The 22,567-nt window shown below is 43.7% G+C and overlaps 1 protein-coding gene across 22 annotated transcripts in view; it reads left to right on the forward strand.

Annotated features, from left to right (window-relative positions):
• Nucleotides 1-22,073, forward strand: part of LOC6551874 (RNA-binding protein Nova-1) — a 31,834-nt gene extending 9,761 nt beyond the window's left edge. For 2 of the 22 annotated variants that reach the window (XM_026984032.1, XM_026984031.1), the window contains 7 exons: nt 4,534-5,388; nt 12,980-13,972; nt 16,290-16,355; nt 17,359-17,502; nt 17,573-18,213; nt 18,282-18,810; nt 19,803-22,073. In XM_026984032.1, coding sequence (XP_026839833.1) covers nt 13,222-13,972; nt 16,290-16,355; nt 17,359-17,502; nt 17,573-18,213; nt 18,282-18,810; nt 19,803-20,023 — 2,352 coding nt within the window. In that variant the 5' untranslated portion in view covers nt 4,534-5,388; nt 12,980-13,221 and the 3' untranslated portion in view covers nt 20,024-22,073. The other 20 variants (XM_026984045.1, XM_015154254.2, XM_026984047.1 and 17 more) reach the window with 18 other exon arrangements.
• Nucleotides 22,074-22,567: the final 494 nt, after the last annotated feature.

The raw sequence follows: 22,567 nt of genomic DNA on the forward strand, positions 1-22,567 counted from the left end.
CAAAGTTGACGTACTTGAAGACGCGCTGACAAGTCAAACAAATGAAACATTTTCGGATTAGCAATGTCAGTGTTGCTTCGGAAATGTCGGAATAAATTGCCATTAGCCCTTGTCATCAAAAATTGAGGATGCCCGACTGAGTGGTGTGGTGTCCCTTTCCCTTTGCCTTTTCCCTGTCTGCAGGCAGGCAAAGATTTATCGCACATGAGATTTGTCAAAACGCAGAGATACACAAGCACACACTCGCCGATAGATACAAAACTGCTGTCAGCGGATTTGTGCTGAGCCTATGAAAAGACGATAAATGAGCCTGAAATGAGCAAACAAAGACGATAGGCCAACAAAAAGGCGGGGGATTTTTGGATCTCAAAAGAGGTTCTAACCGGCACTTGTGGCTTAGAAAATGACTCCACATCGGGAATTCAGACAATTTATTACGTAAATATATTACTTATTTTCAAGTTCGTACTTATGAAATTATGATTTCAGATTCAGTCTTGGGAAATTTATAAAAATATGTTTTTACACTTCCTCGTCGAGTTATTCTTCGAATATTTTATCAGTTAGTGGGTTTATTTTTTGATAAGTGCACTTAGGACCCGAAAATGGGCAAAACTTAAAGTTTTATCAGCGTCGAGGCGTCTGAGGCACGGCCGAGTCAACAAAAACAAAACAATTAAGCGAACGGCGGTGGGAGTGGGAATGCGTGATAGAGAGAGAGCGAGGGAGACGGAGCAAAGTGCAGCACATAACGCAAACTATTTACTGATAAGAATATAAATACACACACACACGCGCACATGGACGCGAGAGAGCTCTGAAATCGGCTGAGCAAACACTTGCAAACCCAGCGACGAGCACTCGACAGCTTGTAGATAAAGTATCTGCCAGATACTCTTACTCTCGCTCTCCCGCACACATTCTCAACCGCTGCCGCTCTCGCTGGCAAGTGTTTGAATTTCGTAGATACTTTGGCCTGCCTGCCTCGAAACCCATTTCGTTTTTAATTGTTTACAGTTTTTGAATTTAGTTGTATTTGATTTTCACGTACTCGCGCACTGCCGTCTCAGAAGTGTGCGTTATTTTAGAAGTTTCAATTTGGAATCGTACAAGTCTCAAGTGAGTGTCGTGTCGTTAAGTGCTGGGAATCATCGCCACTGACAGTTTGTTATTTGAGAGCCCCACAAAGTGGTTCCCCCACCCAAGCCCCAAACTCTCCCCCCCACCCCCTCCAGCCCACTAAACACAAAAAAAGTGTTTCGTGCTTTAATGTTACATATATGTATCTGCAACTGGCGCCCGAGCAGGGACCTTCTATGCAGATGTGTGTACAATGTACATTAAAGAAGCGCTCGAGAACTGCTTATCGGGCAGCAGCACATGCAAACAACCCAGGCCTTTCAATTAGGCAACAAAACATAAATCTTGGGCACTGACAATGAGATGCGGGTCGCGTGTCTCCCCTCTAAAAAACAAAGAAAACCACCCAACTATAGTTCGAACTTACTTTCCAATCCTCTGATGTCATGCTTATTCCTTTCCATATTCCGTCTGCTCACTTCTCATTCGCCTGCAAACAAGTAGCTCACGAAAAGTCATAATATCGTCACAATTCCAGGGGCGTTGGGCCTCCGGAGTCACCATCGTCCCCCTTGATTGATTCAGTTTGTGTTAAACCCCATCGCTGGGGCTTTCCATCTACATACGAGCAAGTCTCTGTTCCGTACTCCTTATCGTCAAACCAAAAAGTAACGAAAATAAACCTTATCGCCGTCGACTCCGCTCCAGTGATAACTGTGAGTCCGACAGGGAGATAAGTTGGCCTGGCCCTATGTAGTATGTAGGCACGACTACGAGTGACTGAGTAAATGGAATATTTTTTCCCGTTTCACATAGGAACATTGATGATAAACCGAGAAATCGGCTCTTGCAGGCTTCCTCTAGATGTCCACTGAACCCGATGGATACCGCAAAAGGGTGAATGATTCGTACCGTACATATGCCACATGGCTTTCATTGAAAGCGGCTCCACTATGTCGTGTAGCACATACCCGTACATGTATTCGACTTGTGCCTAGAAGTTAGATAACACATTTCATGCACACAAGTACTCGTATATGCAACCTGTTTCAAGGCACACCGCCCCCAATTCGTGCGCCCACATTCGCCATTCGAGCGACTTGAAATGAATATTGTGCCGACGGCGGAATATCCTTGGGCTGATTGGAGAGTGAATTTCATGCAGCAGCTGTTTCCAATTCATCACCATTAACACATTTTCGGCTTGAGTGCATCAATGACTTTTTCTTGTTGTCGGCGCTCGCGGCTTTCGTTCTAATCATCGTCGCAGCGATGATAAAATGAACGATAGAAAAGTGTATGGCTGCAAATTTGCCAATCGCATTTTGCTCGCTGCATTTTTCAAGGACACACAAAAACTGCAAAATGTCGAGCACTTTGCGTGCTTGCCTGGCATGTGGCAAATGGCATGCGGCATGGGGCATGTGGCATGGGCCATCTCTGGGGACTTTCGATGGCGGCACACTTCTTGGAGGTTGGGGACTAGGCGACCTAAAGCAGAAATTTGATTGCCAAGATGTGGCATTTATTATGCGACTTTTGTTTAGAATTCCAACTGACGCCATTTTTTGAGACGCTCACCTCGAATGGGAATTCTTCTACGAACGTCAGCGAAACACAATAAATAGCCGATCGAAAAGCATTAAGTGAATTAATTGAAAAACTCAAATGCCAAGCCGAGGCGCAAAAGCAACTGGTTCTCTCGCATCAAACGAAAACCCGTTTTATAGCGCAGGCCGCCGCATCTCCTGCTAAATCGAACTTAGTTTCTTGATTTTCGTATTTATAGTAGCACTAATTTCTTAAGTAAATGCAAATTTGTGCGACCTACCTGTTTTGTTCTCTGTACTGCGTCGACGACAGGTGCCGTGATTACACTTAAAGAAAGCGTAGATACTTGCAGTGATCACAGATCATCACATAGTGAAAAAAGGAAGATATTAAGATTATTTGTATTTAAACGAAAATGCGTAGAAATATATAAATACTTTCGCATTAAGTTCATACACTTCAATTTTGATTCCCGTGCAGCACATGCCACACAATTGCAAACGCGTATCTATCAGTACGCATTCTGCCGTGTATCTATATATCTGGGCGCATGCTTAGCATTGAACGTCGGTGGCTTTTGCCACCTCTTCGATTTATTGCTCATTTTGCTTTGTGGTCGCTGCTAAGCGGCCACGAACAACAACAAAATAAGTAAAAAAAAAAAAAAAAAACGTTTTCAATGGTCAAGGTCGTTTGCAGTCAAATCGAATAGCCACCAACACACGACAAACGCACACTTGAGCCCCGGCACTACCAACAGAAATAAAATATAAAAATGTTTGTATAATTAAACGCCATTTTAAACAAATAAACGCCAGTCGTCAGTCGTTGTTGCAGATATTTTTGTTGCTGTTTCTGTTGGCCGCGCTTCGGTTTTTGTGTCGTCGCATTTTTAATTAGCAATGAAATCATAATAAAATAAAACATCTCATGCATAATTGAGTTGCAAGTTGGGGTTTCATTGCCTTGCTTATGAAAATAACAAAACTGGCTCAGGTATTCATAAGTAACTAAAACTGTTTCGTGGGCCGCGGACTTGATTAGATGGGTCTTAGGTGGAACTAATTTAAATTAACAATTCATAAGCGCAGGATTTCTTATTTTTATTAAATTGGTCAGCGAAATGAACTCAGCGCATTAGGTAATCAGTATACTCAGTATAATAGTTACAAATTAAATAGGTAGCTATAAGATCCTAATTATAAGGTGTACATTTAGGTGCCGAGTGCTCGCAGCCCTTCTAACGTCATTCCCACAAATGGGATCCTTTCTTATAGGGGGCCTGCTTTCAAAACTATTTCTGTGGAGTCCTGTAATTCATCCTGTCGTCTGCTTTCCATCATTCCACATGCTCAACGCTCACAAGCTTGCTTCCAAACGATCTATCTCTATCCCTCATCTGCCTGCCCCGAACAGTTTTTGATATGTGAATGCCTAACACAATCCACGCTTTTGAAAGAACCGCCCCCGGTGCAACCCGAAAATCCCGCCCCCTTTTAACCATTGTTGCAAGATGCCTTGCTCGTTTTGTAAATAGCTTATTTTGAAGACGAAAGATCAATACAAATCAAACCAATCCAACTTAAATGTTTGTGCCTATCTAAATGTTGCTCACCTATGTGTGTTTTACTACTCGAGAAATGCATTGCCACTCTGACAACTGTATCTATATCTACAAGTTTAATGCGAAGAACATACCTATATATTGCCTAAATGTTTACTGTATGTATATTTATTATTGCTGCATAATTCACTCATAAATATTTTTTTCTTTTTCTTTTTTCATATAAACGTTAAAAAAACAAAACTCGCACATTCCACCACAAAACCACCAAACAACAATTTACAAAAAAAAAAAAAAAACAAAAAATAAAACTTAATGAAATTAAAACTGAAACATAGAAGGATCGTAAATAGAGTCTATCAATATATGTGCATATGCATATATAGCGACGTTCACGAACTGTATCTGTCACTGTCACTGTCACTGAGAGCGATCGATAGCTGTACCTCCATGTGTGTGCATGAGTGGCAGCATCAGTAGCGCACCCAAGGACCAAGGACCTCATCCACATAGCCCATCAATCTCTCAGATGCCAGTGGCGGAATCCCCCCGATAAAGGCATCGCATCGCATCGAATCGAACTGCATCGCATCCATTGGACAAGGACGAGGACGAGGACTAGGACGATAGGACAGTGACTGACGCATCCTGCGCTCGTTTGATCGTTCGTTCGCTCGCTCTCTCGCTCGCTCTATCGCTCTTTCGCTCGCACGCACCAACAAACCAAACAGAAATACCAGAAACAATACCAAGCAAGCCAAAAACCAAATAATACCAAGCTAAACAGACGCCTCATTACCAAACATCGAACGTTTCGTTGTCGTTGAACCAAAAAAAAAAAACAAAAATAAACACCAGAAGCAAATCAATCCAATCCAATTCAATCAAATCCAAGCCAAGCCAATCCAATCCAAAATCCAAACAATTCAAATCAAACCGAATCCACGAGACATAGAAACTGAACAGTAAACAGTAAGATCAACAGTAACGTAACAGAAGCCCAAAGCAAAAAGCAAAAAGCTAAAGCAATCATCAGTCAAAGTCGATAACCAAAACCAGCAACATTCAGTTAAAAATGGCCGAAGACGCTACCATGGAGACATGTCCAAGTCCTGAAATCGGCGATTCACGCAAAAGGCCACTCGATTCCGATCCGGAAAATGAACAAACTAAACGCTCACATTTCAGTTCCGGTAAGTTGACCAAAATCCAATCCAAATCCAAATCAAAATTCCAAAACAAAATTCAAATTCAAATTCAAATCGAAATCGAATCCCAATTCATTTCGCCAGCAGAAGGAAGAAATCGAAATATGTATCTCAAATCGCTCTTGCATATCCCCATTATCGTGCTCTCTCTCTCTCTCTCTTTCTATCAATCTCAATCTCAATTTCGATATCAATCTTAAGCTCCTCAACTCTCGACGCTCTGTCTATATCTATATCTCGTTCGTTATCTATCTATCCACTGCTTTTTATCTCCGAAGCGTATAAATAACTCATTCAATTTGTTTGCCCAACTTTTCTGCCGATCGTGCCGTTTCCCTTCTTTGTTGTGTGGTCATGTTGTTGTTGTATCGCAATATATACGCCCGATATATGTACATACGTACCTACATATATGTATATACCTAGTATCTATGATTTGGTTGCTTATTTATTTATTTCTTTAGTCGTTTGTCGCTCTTGTTATTGTTGCTGTTGTCGTTTGTTGTTAAGTTTCAATTAATCAGCACGAGAAATTCATTTGCAGTTTGCCCCCAATACGTTCGATGTCAGTTTTGCAACCGAACGAACAGCCAGCAGACTTTGATTCGTAATTAAGCCAGATATGGCGTATACGCCCCGAGGGCCCCTCACGCACACTCTTACACTCCTACACTGTACATCTTAAAATGACAACTGGCATGTGTTACATGGCATACGAGTACAGTGGTACCCAGTATCTAGTACCTAGTATCTGGCTGGCTGGCAGCTGAATCTTTGCGCAGGATTTGGCGCCGAGACATTGTGGGCCCAGTTTGACCCAATTTCGGGCATGACCTCCGCCTGCAATCTCCTGCAGCTTCATCAATGGCCCGCAATTAGATACAAGTGCTGTCCGTTTCGTCCCTGAGCTCCAAACGAATGGCATTTTGAGCAGCTCCAATGAACTGAACTGCAGTCGGGATTGCTGAGGGGTCACAAAAACTCATACTGCTCAGATTAGCATTTGAAAGAAGAAGCTCCTAATCCGTGAGCTCCATTGCCAAACCCATACTGTCTGTCTGCCAGTCAGCCAGTCAGTCAGTCGGCCTGGCCACGAGCTATTAACTAGTTGCTTTGCATGATTTGCTCGGCTCGAAACCAGCTGGCAAGCTCCAAGGTGAGCAGCCACTACGCAATCGAAGTACCTGTCGTCATAGCCACGAAAATAGCAAAAGGTGCAAGTGTTAGAGCCGCACTGTCGCCCCCGCTGGCTTTTGATATTTAGACGGATAGCTGGGGATTCAGCCAGAAACGTTAAGCGTGCTACATCGTTTGATGATTGTCAATTGGAATTTATGGAGGGGTGATTAGTCCTCAGTTTTCGTTCAGCAAAGCAGGCTCTCTCAAATACGTAAGGTGTTAAAAAGCCAAAAAAATATATATCTACGGAAAATAAAACAAATTTTATGTGTTGTCTTAATGTTGCTTACAAAATTTTAAGTCTTATCTCGTGAATTGGAATGCGGAAACTCTGTTTGAGTAAGTTCAAGTTCGTTAGAGAGGTAAATATCACCTATTTCCACATATTCCATTCATTAAAGCTGACATCAATAGTTAATGGGCTAGTTCTGCTTAAGAATTTGTTGTTTGCCAATAAGCAATACCGTTTTATCAGCTGTTTGGCCAGTTTCCATTCAAGCGATGGCATTATGGATGAGCCCAGATAAATAGTTTCGTTACATGTGTGTGCAGCTGGGCATTTGTAATTAATTAGCCACCATTGAGGCTGCCTGTTTGCTGGACAGAAAACAGAAAACAGAGAACAGAAACAGGTCCATATCATATGGGTTTGGGTATTTACCCACGTCGTCGTTTTATTAGTTCTCTGGCAATTTATTTGCTTAGCTGCCTTGACAGTCATTTGTTTTTTGTTTGATAGCTATTTAATATTTTCAGTTTTTTCATGTTATTTATGACTGTCATGGCTGAAATTCTGTGTGGTTGGTGAGCGCAGCGCAAAGTTGTTCAAATGCACACAGAAAAATAAGCAGCTTGAATGATTTTAAGTTTTCACGTTGAATCCCAACAAGTTAGCTCTGTTATCCAACAATTCTTTAAAGCAACTATTTAAGATTTTGGCATATATTGGGATGCTAGCAGGCATAGGCTGATTACTTTCCGTGTAGCCCGGACTAGAAATGCGTCAGTTGGCGGGGCTGCTGCAAAGGAAATGCAGTAAAATCGAGCAAAATCGGGGCGGTGGGTCAGCGTGGAGGTGCTGCTGGTATCTGGTGGCGAGGCTTATGTAATCAGTGCTGGCAGGGCAGCTGGAAAAGCGTGCGAATAGTTGGGGGGTGTATACTGTGGCGAACTCTAGTTCGCCGTGAAAGAGAGAGGCGAGAGCTGCTCTCGGCAAACGTTGACAGCATGGCAAGCGGTTGACCTACTTTGATGACAATGCGGGTGCGTACGTGTATCTGTATCTGTGTGTGTGTGTGTGTGTGCGTGTGCCTGTGTGTGAGGTCGCTCCGCTGCCAACGCTGCCTGCCTCTAGGTAGGGTCCTGCGCAGTAGGACGACTCGAACTCCTCGAGCGCGGCGACCATTCAGCTGCACTGCAGCATTTGGCGCCATTGCAGCCGCCACAGCAGCCGAAGCAGTCGCAGCAGCAGCAGCAGCAGCAGCAGCCGCAGCAGCAACGTCCTTGAGTGGTGGGTCCTGTAGAACCGGGTGGGCAGGCTGGCTAGTTGCAGCTGCTGAGAAGATGGCATGGTTAAATCTCAAGTGCGTTTACTGCCCGGGGGCTGTGTGTGCTCTCTTGCACTCTCACTGTTTTGGCCACAATCTGAACTGGTATCTCTGCGGCGTGTTTTTGGGTTACCTTATTCTTAGGTGCATTCCATTGTTGCGGCTCGAGTGGCCAAGCATTTGGTGTGACTGCACTTGTAGAGCATCTCGAGTGGCCCACTAATAACTCAAGGGGCCAGGCAGTTTGGCACTCTTTTCGGGCCAGTGATTAGGACAAGCCCGGCTTCCTCCGATAATTGGGTCATCTGAAGTCCCTTTATCACGCATACGCAGCGTGGGTCAGTAGCAGTGGTGGCACAACGAGTAAATCTCATATTTGTATGCCTTAATTAGAGCTCTGTTGGTTGTTCCAATCTTAACAAATTGTAGTTGTGCCACCTATAAGATAAAAACTGACAATGTGGCAGAGTAACGCGCTGTGATCCCCCTCGAATCGAATTTGGCTGCTATTCCATCGTTTTAAACCGCATTTTTACGTAATCTCAATGGCTTTAAGCACAACTTATGGATCGCTTGGCCAATCGCTTAGTTTGGCTTACCCATTGAATTCTCATCGTTTCGGAGGGTGAAAACGTGACACGTTCACTCTTTTCGCCGCTGCCTTATCACGTTGGCTCGTTCCGTATCACATGTTGCCACAGCAGTTTCTATTTTCGACACACGCCGCCCCCACCCGTCTCTACGCCCCTGCTTTTGCAGCTCGCTCTCTTCCTCTCTCCCTGCCGCTCTCCGCCGTTGATAATGAACCCAGTGACACGGAGTAAAGTGAGGCAATCATCGGCGGGCCAGCATTAGATCATATACATATATACATGCCAGCGCCGACATCATCATGATCATCAACGCACACTCTCTGACTCATGAACTCTCAGACTCTCCGCCCGCCATGTAGATTCTCCCATTCTCCGCTTCTCCGCTTCTTCGCTTCTCCGGCTCTCTGGCAAACTCTATGCTTGAGTCGCGGCTCCGTCTTTGCGTTCGCACGGAATTCTTCAGTGCGGTTTGGTTGCTCGTTTCGTGCGCTCGCTCGATCGCTCGCTGCTGCTCGTTTTCCACATACGAATTGCCAGCTCCCCGCGCAGCCATTTTGCCAGTGATTCGATTGGTTTGGCTCTTTTGGCCAGCAGCATGTTGTTCGCCAGAACCACCTCGTCCACGTCGATCAGTCCGCCCGCGATGATGATGCAGCAGCAGCAGCAGCAGCAGCAGGATCCTCAACAGCTTGGACACCAATTCCATCAGCAGCCAGCGTTTCAGCTGCAGCAAAGCTTCTGTACGTTTCTCGGTTAAGTGTAACTCACAGTGCTCACCTGTTTTGTTGACCTTGGTAATTAGCGTGTGCATTGGTAATTATAGGGTTTATCTCATTCGGTATTTGCCAGGAGCTTTGCGAACTGTATTTGCCATCACCTGAGCCCTCCGCGGCGGTCACACATACACACGCACGTACACCGCGGCGTATGCGTAATATTTCGATATTCATGTTAGCCAACGTAAACGTATCGCAAACGCGGCAATTAACGTCTTGTTTTAACTTGGTTTATCTAGCGTTTCAAGGTCGCCACTTGGCTTGTTGTTCTCTCGACTGAAGTCTTAGGCTTTTCCATCGAAATTAGCATTTGAAAATAGCTGAAAAGCCAAAGGCAAAGCGAAAACCAAACCAAACCCACACAGAGCAATGTATTCAGTTCAATGCCAGTCATAATGATTATTCAAAAAAGCACTAAACAAACGACAAGTCGAGTTGAAGTTTGACCTCAGCTCGAGCTGGGATCGGATTGAATAGGATCGGGCTTTATTATCAGTTGATTCTCGAAATCAATTTCAAGTTACATAGTTGTTCGTAATTAACTCAAGAGTCAAGAGTCACGCGGCCTGTCTTTTTTATTTTTTGTGCGAGCTCTCCAAGCACTCGTCGTACTTAGGGCTCTAACAAAAATATAAAATAAAATACGAAATTGCCGTCTTGAAAATGCGGGAAGCAAAACGGCGGCAAAACTTAACCTTGAAAAGCGATTTGAATGTGGGCAAACATGTCTCACTCTATCTCTGCGATTGTGTGTGCGTGTGTACATACTCGTATGTGTTCGTTTGAAAGAGCCAGCCAAAAATAAGTCAAGACACTCGTGGCCATGCCCAAAAACCGCTCATGTTGCTCGGGCTCTGCCCAAGACGAATAAGAAAAGACCCCAAATAAATAGAAATAAAAACACACATCATGTTCCCCACTTCCCCACCGTAGCAGCTCCAAAAAGAGCAGACGGATTTGGTGGTTTTACTTTTATTTTTCTTGGCAATACTTCTTACTCTTGCTTTGTTGCTCAACTGTCGTGTTTCTGGCCTTTGTGGCGAACATGTCCGAGAAATGAGTGAATTATGCGTGCCACAAATTCGCATTTCCACGGCGCATCCAGTTCCAGCCAGTAGCCTCTTGACTTTGGATCCATTGTGTAATCTCGGAGTTCGGCTCTGACCAACCAGTTGTTAATTTGACTGCCATTAGGCAACACTCACGGGTCTGAGCAGGTGTTTTGGCCATTGGGCTGGCAATTCGCCTTCTACTGCCAGTGGTGCTTCTCAATGGCGAGAGCTATAAATCAATTTTAAGAGCCGAAAGGGTTTCGGTTTGTGTGAAAGATGATCTCACAAAGGTATTCAGAAACGCCCACTTGGCATGTGTTTTTCTTTTTCAGATACTCGTTTGTTTCCGTTTCAGAGTCGAAGCTTGTTTTTTCTCCCTCGCGTCGGATGACATTTAGCTATTCAAACTTGAATTTAGTTATTATTTTGTGCCTTCGGATGATTAGTGAAAATCACAGAGCAGCAATTATTCAAAAAATATTGTTGCGCCTCATTTAATGTGCGTGTGATTAAGTTTATTAGAATGGAACCAAGGTCTTTTCGTTCCAATCAACTGGGAGTAGAATTTGGTTATTGGGGAATATGGTAATTGTGTGTTCTAGGCCGAGATACCATCCCATCATCATTTTCAGCTTTTGCCCAATCATCAGCAGACCTTATCAACTATCAACTATCAACTGGCATCCGCTGTTCCATCAATTAAAATACTTTCAATTCGCTCAATTTCATACGACCATGATATTTGTTACAGCTCTTAATACATCCGACCACTGTGTTGCATATTACCGTTTTTATTATCGTTTTTCTGTTTGTTTCTTTTTTATTTTGTTCTTTTTTTTAACCATTATCGTTCATGCATATAAATGTGCTTGTAATTATCGAAAGCCAACCATAGCGCAAATATAATTATAGATACTACACAAAATGTAAAAATAAATTGATGTGCATGCCACACAGCAGAACGATAAAGTTAAAAACGAAATGAGAGCCAATCCACAAAGTATATAAAAAAGAACATTTTCAATAATCACGAACAGTTGTTTTTGTTGTTGTCCCCACGTTAAGCGTGCGATTAGCAAAAATAGAAAAAGTCGCGTATAATTTTTAAATAACCCAGCAGCAGCAGCATTCCCACAAAACCAATGAAACTTTCAATCGAACTCAACTCAAATGTGATATACCAAGCAAGCAAAGCAGTTAAAATATGTTGTGATAAAGCTACGCAAGCCATGACTAAATTATAAACAATATAGAAAAGCCGAAAGTTATAAATCCAATCAAAACGACTGACATCAAATCGAGAAAAACAACAAACCAAACAAATGCAACACATCAGCAATAGATCCTCACAATCGATCGCCGTCCTGTCATCGAGTCAAGCTTCAAGTATTATAGAATCGACAGCACCTGCAACACCACTTCAGATCGAATCCTGCGAACTCTGAACTGTGAACTCTGAACTGTGAACTTGAGCTCAACTCTACAGCTGAATGGTAAAGCTTTGGCGTTGTATTCTAAATGTCTTCCATAGCATTTCTGGATGTTGTGTAACAATCGTCATTAACAAACGCAATCGTACATGGACATACTATCTCTCTATATCGCCATAGCACCAATTGTCATCCAACTACTCATGTCTGTAAGCGAATATGTATCTCAAGTATTATTGTTCCGATGCGAGGGATATAAGTTCCATCCAAGACAATCGACAGTATATCAATCAATACCTTTGCTGAAGCTTGCTGCTGCCGCTTTCTCTGTCTCTGTCTGTTTCTCACTCCGCCTTCTACCTATATGAACTATATACCAGTTGCATCGTAATTGTTGTTGTTGTTATCGTACAAACTATCTAACAAGAAACCATCAAGAAACCAAAAAAATGAATGGCCAAAGGCCACGCACCAGAACAGAAGAACACTAAAATCGCCATCCAAGAACACCAATATCTAATCAATATCCAGCTAACGTCAGCTATCGAATCAAATCGAACTAAATCAAGTCATCCGGAAGTCGAGCGACCTACTAAAACCACTGCGAAGTCACCACTCTTTCAACCCGCTCTATATATCTCTATATGTTAACTTACAACCACCGCATCATCATGAAGAGCATTATCCCAAACAAATCGTAGAAAAAAGAACAGAATAGCAACAAATGCACAGTCCAAAGCCTTACAAACAACTCGATTGCCATTAAACTCGATGTATCTATAATGAATATGCAATTCCAATGTCGATGGATTGCGAGCGGGAAAGAGACAGAATGCGAAGGTCCTTGAAATGCTCTAACTATCTATCTCCCTCTCTCTCTCTCCCGCTCGCCACCTAATCCATGCGTGTGTGTGTGTGTGGTCAGCAGAGAAACCTATGAAAAGCCAGCTTAATCTAAACAAATTTTCCATTTCTTTTTCTTTCGTTTATTGAACAAAGTTTAATGATTGGAAAGCGGCGCGTAGGTTCAATCAAAACACTGAACAGTAAAGAGAAAAACCTCAAGAAACCTCAAATTGCAATTTACGATATATAACAAATCCCAAACAAATAACGCATAAATTAGTTGATCACTTGATCAGTTGAATAAGGAGCGAAACGAGTACAATCGATTCAAGGCAGCATCAATTCCGTCGCAAACAAACCGAAGACTGAACGGGAACGGCAACAATTCCAAGGCAATGGAGAGTATTATGAAGGTGGCCATGGACAAGGCGGCCGAGCAGCTGATTCAGCAGTTTGGCTTTGATTACTTGCAGCAGCAGCTGCAGCTGCAACATCAAAGCCAACAGCAACAGCAACAGCAAGAACAACACCAACAGCAGCATGAACAGCAACTAGAACCAGAACCAGAAAACGAACATCTCACATACCGATATCAGCAATCAAAGCCCACACATATGCAGCAATTAGCTTTTAACTATCAGCCACGACATTCCACAACCACGTCGTCGCCCTCATCCACACATTCGCTGGCCAGCGGCGGCAGCAGCAGCAGCCACAGCAGCAGCAGCAACAGCAGCAGCAGCGACAGCAGCAGCAGCAACATCAGCAACATCGGCAACATCAGCAACATCAGCAACATCGGCAACATCAGCAACATCAGCAACAGCAATCATAGCAACGCTGCATACTCATTAGCCGTTCATAGCTATCAAAGGCAAATAGAAAACCCGGCTAATCCCAGTCATGTTCCGCATCATCAGATGGATCTGTCGCCCCTGAGTGAGAATGGTTCGCCAAATGGTACGCCAGGTGCCCAGACGCCGACTGCAACAGCGAGTGGCAACACGGCCGCAGCACTTGCAGCAGCAGCAGCCGCATCAGGAGGCAGCGGCAACGGCAACAGCAACAGCAACGGCAACGGCAGCAGCCACGCGCAACAGCAACTGCAGCTGGGCGGCTATAAGACTAACTCCTGCTGGTGTTACGGTGAGTCTGATTAAGAACAAACAAACGCAATCAACATCAGCATAGAACTATCAAATCAAAAGTTGCGCACAACTTCCTCTACTACACCATACATAAAATGTACACCACTTCTCTATCTATAACTATAACTATCGAGCTCGCTACAACCAACAAATATCAAAATATCAACCAACCAGCCAACAACAGCATCAATCACCACGTCGCCTCATTCTAAATGCCGCCAGCAACTTAAAGCTGAACCAAAAAAAAAAAATAAAATAGAAATGTACAAAGAAAAAAATCAAGAACGCCCAAATGTCAAACGAACTGAATGCCGAACACGAAGCCACAAGCTATAAATGAGTTATCCATTAACATTGCGTTGAAAGTTTTGAAAGAAAATAATCCAAACATCACCAACATCCAATCCAGCACACATACCGATACACACAGCAAATAAAACCAAACCAACAAACACTCATAAAAAACTAAGCAGCAAAAACAGAAACAAGCAGCTAGCTACAAAAAAGAAGAAAAAGCAAAAGCCAAAATTATACAGCCACAATCGACTATATAAAAATCTCATATGCTAATCGTGCGCTTAAATGTGGGCGTCCATTTCAATTTCGTATGTGTCTTAAAATATTGTGTCTTGTGTATATGCAACACTTTCCTTCAGCATGCCCTAGTGATTCATGAGTGTTGCATAAAGATATACATGGGGTTTCATTTGGATTTCAGTGAGTTTCAATCGCACGCAGCTCCAATTGGTTATTGCAAAATCTGATCAAGCAATTCATCTATTGCGAGTGTCCTTAAAGCGCAGGAAATTAAACATACTTGTCGTCTGCAGGATCCAATCGCTTAATCGCGTGCCACATGTCGCCGCATTACGCATACGTCGCGTGGTACGCGACGAGCACTTGCTGCTCGGGCTTTGCTTCAGCAATTTGCGTGCTGCAGATTGCTCCGTGGCATTTATTGTGGTTTGGGGTTGGAGTGGGTGCAGTGGGTGCAGTGGGTTGTGTGCCAGCTTGTCGTTAGCCTAGTTTCCCGTCCAATCCTGCACACAATGCATACGAAATTAGTCTCCAGTCTGCCAGTCTGCCAGTCTGCCTGCTGCCATCCTGCAAGCTCTGCCACACTGCCACACTGCCGCCCTGCCACGCCCACTTGCAGCTCGATGGGCGGCCTTTGGCCAATGTGCTGCCAGTGTTATTTATGACAGTCACATAATTCAAGCTGCTGCACAGTGTCAACAGCAACGCAGCTTCACAGCAGCGTTCTTGGCCAGCCCTTTGTGGCCCATAAAACGCTAAGCAAACGACTCTATGTTTTTGTTTTCTCGCTTTTTTGTTTCCCATGGCCATTTTGCAGTTCTCGCATATTTACGACTATTTTGCATTGCAGTACAATTTTCTTTGGCATTCTGGTACGCAAAGAAATTTCACGGATAGCACTCCATTCACACTCTATTCATAAGTGATGGATAACTGACAGATGCGTCCGGCGCACTTTCAATTGCTTCAGTGGCGGAAATTGGCCAGCATGGTGCTAGATACATACATATGTGGCGCATTCCTTGCGAACCGCACTTTCACACATGCATGCAAAGCAGGGCAAATGGTCCAATGTTCCCCCAATCCAAGCGACTACCCATGCCCGTACCCAAAGTCCGTGGCAATGTCAGTGCATCATGGTGTGTGGTGTGTGGTGTGTGGTGTGTGCGCGCTGTATCTAATTAGAGAAATACTTTTGAAGGACACTCGGCCGCTGAGTGGCAACGGGAGCAAGACGACGACAACGTCAGCGGGTGGCACACATTTCACCCATGCCGAAAGGAACTGGGTGGCGCTGCTGGTTGTGGTGGTGCCCAGGGGGCGGATGGCGGCTAAATTTAAACGAACCGAGTGCGCCAAGTGGCATCGGCAGAGTCTTGGGCTGCCACAAGTCGCAGCCAGTCAGGTGCAACGCGCTTAGATCATTCCATGCCACCATGCCCGTTCCATTCTATTCCATCTCGTTGTTTTCCTCGCCAATGCGCTTGTGTAATGGAGCGTCTCCGCTTGACACATTTTATTAATTGAAATTTGTTTGTTTACTTACTGCTGGCTGCCGTGGGTTGTCTCGTTTGTCGCTTGTCGTTTGTCGTTTGTCGTTTGTCGGCGACTTGAGGCTGTGTGACGCAGATGATATCACTAATACGCAGGGAGGTCCCACTGCATCCACGAGATTCGCCACATTCCCATCACATTCACATAGCCGTGTAGCGCCGCGTGCACTGCCTTCAGATCCCAACTTATAATCATTGTTTCTGTCTTCTTTCTTTCCATTTCAGGTGAGTCAGTTTGTTCTGGAATTGAGGTTGAAATTGAAAATAATAACAATAATCATATTCATCATGGTAAGCTTTGTCACACTTTCATTAAATACCATTAAATCCATCTTTGTCTAGCCAAAACGGTCGACTAATTCAAGATTAATACCGACTAAAGCGTAGTTCTATATCGTTTTCTGTATCTGTAACTATCTGTAACTAGATCGCAGTCTGTTTTTTATGGCGCTGCCGCTGCCGCTGCCGCTGACGAAATGGCGCTTTTCAAGCCTTAAGACTTTGGACGGACTGAAAACGAAAACTGATTATGCGACCCGACTGACAACGCAGCACATTAACCTTCGACCCTTTGACCGACTTATGCTTTGACTCACATTTTGCGTACTTATTTCGTTTTTGTTATTTTCGCTTTTGCGGCTTGCCCAAGTAATTTGCGGGGCTTTTTCTTTCGGCCAAGCCAAAATGACCTTCGGAGGAGCAGTAAAAACGGGCTTTCATATGTTTAGTGTGTCGCCAGCATTGTCTGTTCCATCTCATCTCGAGCGCATATCTTCCTCATGGCTTGCCCATTACAAAACCACAGAACAAGAACCAACAGACCACAGTCGATACACCACGCCCATGTCCACGCCCATGTCCACGCCCACACCACCATAACCAATCCATGACCACACAGCAGTGAACCATGCTAATCCACTAAACCAAGTCGAAATCCAAAACTATCTATCTGAAAACTATAACCAAACTAATCGAGTTGAAGCTCAACTTTACGAACGTCCCTCGTTGTGAGCGTCCAGCCGAACGAACAAACGATCGACGCCGAAATGCTGTTATTATTTTTAATTTGTAACCTGTAACCTGCCGAATGAGCTAGAAACTAGAACTAACCAACAAAATAACCAGATAACTAGATTGTATGCAACAGCCAAGGGCGCACACAGACTAACCAGTACCAAACCCCCAATCAATCTATTGACCAAACAAAAAAATGAATAGTTTCCCAATCCAAGAGAATCTCCCGAGACTAATCCATTGGTCGCCCTGTGAACTCCTCTCGCTTCTTTCCTTGCAGGCGAGACAACGTATCACATGAAAATACTGGTGCCCGCGGTGGCCTCCGGGGCCATCATCGGCAAAGGTGGCGAGACGATCGCCTCCCTGCAGAAGGACACGGGTGCTAGGGTCAAGATGTCCAAGTCGCACGACTTCTACCCAGGTGAGTGCTCGACTATCTCTTGCTAATCCCCAAGTATACGAAAAGTAATGGCTTAATCCTTGCCTTGCAGGCACCACCGAACGCGTGTGCCTGATCACCGGCTCCACGGAGGCCATCATGGTCGTGCTGGAGTTCATCATGGACAAGATCCGCGAGAAGCCCGACCTGACCAACAAGATCGTCGACGCCGAGTCCAAACAGACACAGGAGCGCGACAAGCAGGTCAAGATCCTGGTGCCCAACTCCACTGCCGGCATGATCATTGGCAAGGGCGGTGCCTTCATTAAACAGATCAAGGAGGAGAGCGGCTCCTATGTCCAGATCTCGCAGAAGCCCAAGGATGTGTCGCTGCAGGAGCGCTGCATCACCATCATTGGCGACAAGGAGAACAACAAGAACGCCTGCAAGATGATCCTCTCGAAGATCGTCGAAGATCCCCAGTCGGGCACCTGCCTGAACGTCTCCTACGCGGACGTCAGCGGCCCGGTGGCCAACTTTAATCCGACCGGCTCCCCGTACGCCACCAATCAGAATGCCATCAACTCGAGCACCGCCTCGTTGAACTCCACGTTGGGCACCACGATCGGCGGTGCGAACTCGGCGGCCAGCCTGCTAGTCAACGGCACCGGCATCAATTTGTCCATCAATCTGGGCTCACCCAATCCGGCGCCCAATCTGGCGGTTGCCACACAGCTGCTCGAGCATATTAAGGTTAGACCTGCGAATCCTTTTAGTGAACGTGGCGTATACCTAATCTGCGTTCCGTATTATCCACACAGGTTGCCATGCGCGGCTCTGGCTACTCGGAGACCGTAACGAACGAAGTCGTCGCCGCTCTGGGCGTGCTGGCCAAGTACGGTGTCCTTGGAATGGGCGTGGGTGTCTCGCACACCAACGGCGCCCACTCGACGCTGGGCAACTTCCTGGGCGTAACGACGCTGGACCAGCAGACAGCGGCCGCCGCCTCCGCGGCCACCGCCAGCAATGTGTTCGGTGCCGTCGGCCAGGTGAATCTGGAGCAATATGCCGCAGCGGCGGCCGCTGCAGCTGCGGCCAGCCGGCCGACGCAGTCGCAACTGGACGCTGCCGCAGTGCAATTCGATCCATTCCGCCATTTGAGCTCGGCCACGGCGCCGGGCGCCACGCCCGTCTCACTGAACAACAATAGCTTTGGGCTGACGGCAGCCACGGGAACGGCGACCACGGCGCAGCTGGGCGGTCTAAGCAAGAGTCCCACTCCGGGCGACCTTAGCTCCAAGGACTCGAAGAACGTCGAGGTGCCGGAAGTGATTATCGGCGCTATTCTAGGTGCGCGTCCTTATTATTATCCCTACTAAATTGCAAAGAACCAACCAACAGAGAACCAACCACACCGCAATTTTCTTTTAACCAATCCCCAAACGCCCCACCAAGTTTCACCTGTGAAAGTGCAGGGGGGGATTACAACCTACTCCCCCACTCTGATCCCAATCCCATTTTGATTAGCCCTAGAGCCATTAGACATAGAGACAAAAGCCAAGCAGACACAGGCACTTCATTGCTTCAAACTCATTCCAGAAAGAGGGAAAGGGTTCGATTTATTGAGATATACCATTCTAAGCATACAACGCATTCCGTGAGACCCTAGACATTCCGATAGACATTCCCAAAGGCTTTCCTACTAAATTCATTGACACTTAGCGAAATTTCTAGTCAAGTTCTTGCCTCTCACCCATCCGCCAGCATTTGATCCATGAACCCTGCGATATTCCACCGTGTAAACCGATCAATTTCCCCGATACCACGAAAACCCACTGAAAATTCGCACAGAACAGCAGCATCCGATAGCTTGTAAGGTTTATAAGGCATTAGCTTTAGCAGTTAGGTTGTAGATTGAATACCACATTCGCTTTCCATTTTGTTTAGGCCTAACGAATTTGTTCGATATACTTACGTGTAGCTGGGCGGATCGCCCAGTTGGCTAGTGCAATTCTTGGGTAACCATGCGTAAAATATAATTACATTGTTTTTGATTTAAATACATTCGTTGTTGCGCAGTTGATTTTACCTCAGTGTCAGTTGTAAGGTCGTTAGGTCATTAGGTTAGGCTCTCCGTGATCCTTTTTGCAGCAAACTGACCATTGTTCTTTGGTTTGTTAACTTTTTTTTCATTTTTGGCGTCCTTAACACCTTAGCGCTATACCTAATATGCATATATATAACATACAAGTATATGTATTACTATTATACCCACATATATTACCCATACTATCATTTACTATCTGAAAATATTTAACATAAATCTGATGCAAATATTCCAGGTCCGAACGGTCGTAGTTTAGTTGAAATTCAACATGTTTCTGGCGCAAATGTGCAAATTTCCAAAAAGGGCATATTCGCACCTGGCACTAGAAATCGCATTGTAACCATAACTGGTCAGCCGAGTGCCATTGCCAAAGCGCAATATCTAATTGAACAGAAAATCAACGAGGAGGAGACAAAGAGGGCGCGACAAATTCCATTAACCACTGTTGTGAATTAAAATAAATCAAACAAAAATAATAATAACTAATATCCCCGAGTAAAGCAACAAACCAGCAATCTTAACAGAACATCAAACAAACAGGCAAAAGCAAAGCAACAACAAACAAACTATCCCTTACCCCGACGATTTTCCTCTCAAACTTGTTAATTTTCTTGAAAAACGAGAGGAAAATTTCAAAACTAAAACTAAAATGAAATTAAATGAAATGAAAAGAAAGGAAACACCAATTGTTATGCTTGCAGCTCAGAGTTAAGCAGTTAAAATCGAAAATAATAATAATAATGTATTGCAACATCCATAAATTTTTGTTGAGTAAACAGTTCCAAGGCCTTCACCTCGAGAGATTTGCTTTAACTAACGCCCTTTAAGAAAGTGAAAAACGAGACGAGAAGTAGTAAAAAATCTGTAAAAATACAAGTACTATATAACAAATGTGCCACCTTCTCGGCTATACATTGTTGCATTTGTTTGTCGCGATCGTAAAAAACGAAAAAATCGAAAACAAGTCATATTGCCAATTGCCAATTGCCAGTTAGACACAAACTAGTTGCGAAAGAAGAGCGTTTGGGTTTTTGGTTTGTTTGTGATGCGTATGTTTGCGTTGCGTGTTTTGTTTTTGGTACTCCCAACCAAGCTATACGTTACGATACATGGGGCATATATACATATGTATATGTACACAGTTGTTGAGTCTTGTTTATATATATTATCTACACACATATGCCCATACATATATATATATACATATGCCACCACCCCACTTACACACTTACACACCGCCTTCCCCAAAAACACACACACCTAATTATTAGCATTATGTTGAGCTAAACGAAAATCAAATGTATAATGAGCGAGCGTTTTCAGTGAAAACTTCAGGTGATTCTTACCCTCGAAATAAGGTAAATATTTTACTACACAAAAACCACAACAGACAAAAACACTTGCTACACTGCAACTGCAAACAGGCTAGTGAAACATACAATTTCAAAGAGTTAAGCAAAACTAAGAGTGACTTTGTTGACCTTTTCGTGATTTCGTTAAAGTTTTCTGTTCCATCTTTTCTCTGTTGTTGCCCCACTCCCTCTAATTGCTTATCGCTGCTAATATATATATATATACTATCCACCTACTATTCTGCAGCCTGACCTCTGTATATGAACACTTTCGGAACGCTACAGTTGATGTTGGTCATGATAATGTTGTTTAGTTTTAGATACAATCCGATCCGAAACGATTCGATTCGATTAGAGTCGATTTGGATTCGATCGGATCGGATCGAGTGGTGTTAATGTGTTGCGCGCGCACGTGAGTCTCCTTTTGGTTATGATTTTGTGCTCCCGATTTGTTACTCCTTATAACTTTTGTTTTATGTATACATATTATTTATGAAAAAAAAACACACACACATTGCGATTTGTTAGTTGCCAGTCTGAGAACTGCACTTCTTACCTTCTCTTTTTTTTCTTGTCATTTTGCGTTTGTTAACCACTATTTTTGGTAAATTTAGCACATTTGTTTCTCACATTCTAATTTTAAGTCGTACATTTTCTCTCACCTAATGCATCACAAATATCTTAAAAAAAAAAGAATACGAAAACAACATAAAAAACCTTAGCAAAACAATTATTTCTTTGTAAAATATTCGCATTAAAGCATTCATTTAGGGGTTTCTTCATACGTCAAAACAAACAATCCACCAAACAATTTCCCTTATTAATTTTAAGTATTGTGCAATTATTAAACATTGTTTCAATGAACATTTCATAACGATTATATGTACATATCTATCTAGAAACGCAGTGTAAAGACAAAAGATGTTAACATCACATTTGAAAAAAAAATTTCCTCTTCATATACACACAAAATACACAAGGATAAAAGTACCCATACGAACACCACTCACCTACAGAGAGAGAAATGCCTTACTTGTAATGAAATTTTTCTTATTTACTTTATTCCTTACACATATAATTTAGTTTAACACTTCTTTTCGATAAATAAAACGAAGATGAAACGAAATTTAAATAAAATTTGTCTACAAAACCAACAATAAAAACCAGCAACGTTTATTTTCTTGTTTATTTTGGAGCGTCCTGCGCACCACCACCACCACCACCACCAACTGCAACCACCATTACCACCCACCCATCCACCACCCACAAGCGCCGCACCACCGCACCACCACTAACCCAATCGTATCCCCAAACCAAACCAACTCAGTCTACAACATTATCATGACCAATCAAAATCAACTCAATCAGACAGTCAGCCAGTCAATCAGTCAATCAGTCAACCACTTCTTAGCTCAGTTCGATATCTATTTCGAAATCGATTCAATCACTGAAAACGCTCATCACCGTAGTGAAATGAAAGGTAAAAAAGTAACAAACAAAATACCACAACGGCAACCAATCCTAAGCTAAGTCTATATATTTAAGTTGAAAGTTGTTCTTATTAATTTTTGCTATTATTGTTAAAACTTACCTACAATTGTTCTTATTTGTGCAATATTTATATAATACGATTAAAATACAAAATCAA

The sequence above is a fragment of the Drosophila erecta genome, unplaced genomic scaffold, assembly GCF_003286155.1.
Source record: "Drosophila erecta strain 14021-0224.00,06,07 unplaced genomic scaffold, DereRS2 tig00000000-arrow-pilon, whole genome shotgun sequence".
Classification (NCBI taxonomy): Eukaryota; Metazoa; Arthropoda; class Insecta; order Diptera; family Drosophilidae; genus Drosophila; species Drosophila erecta.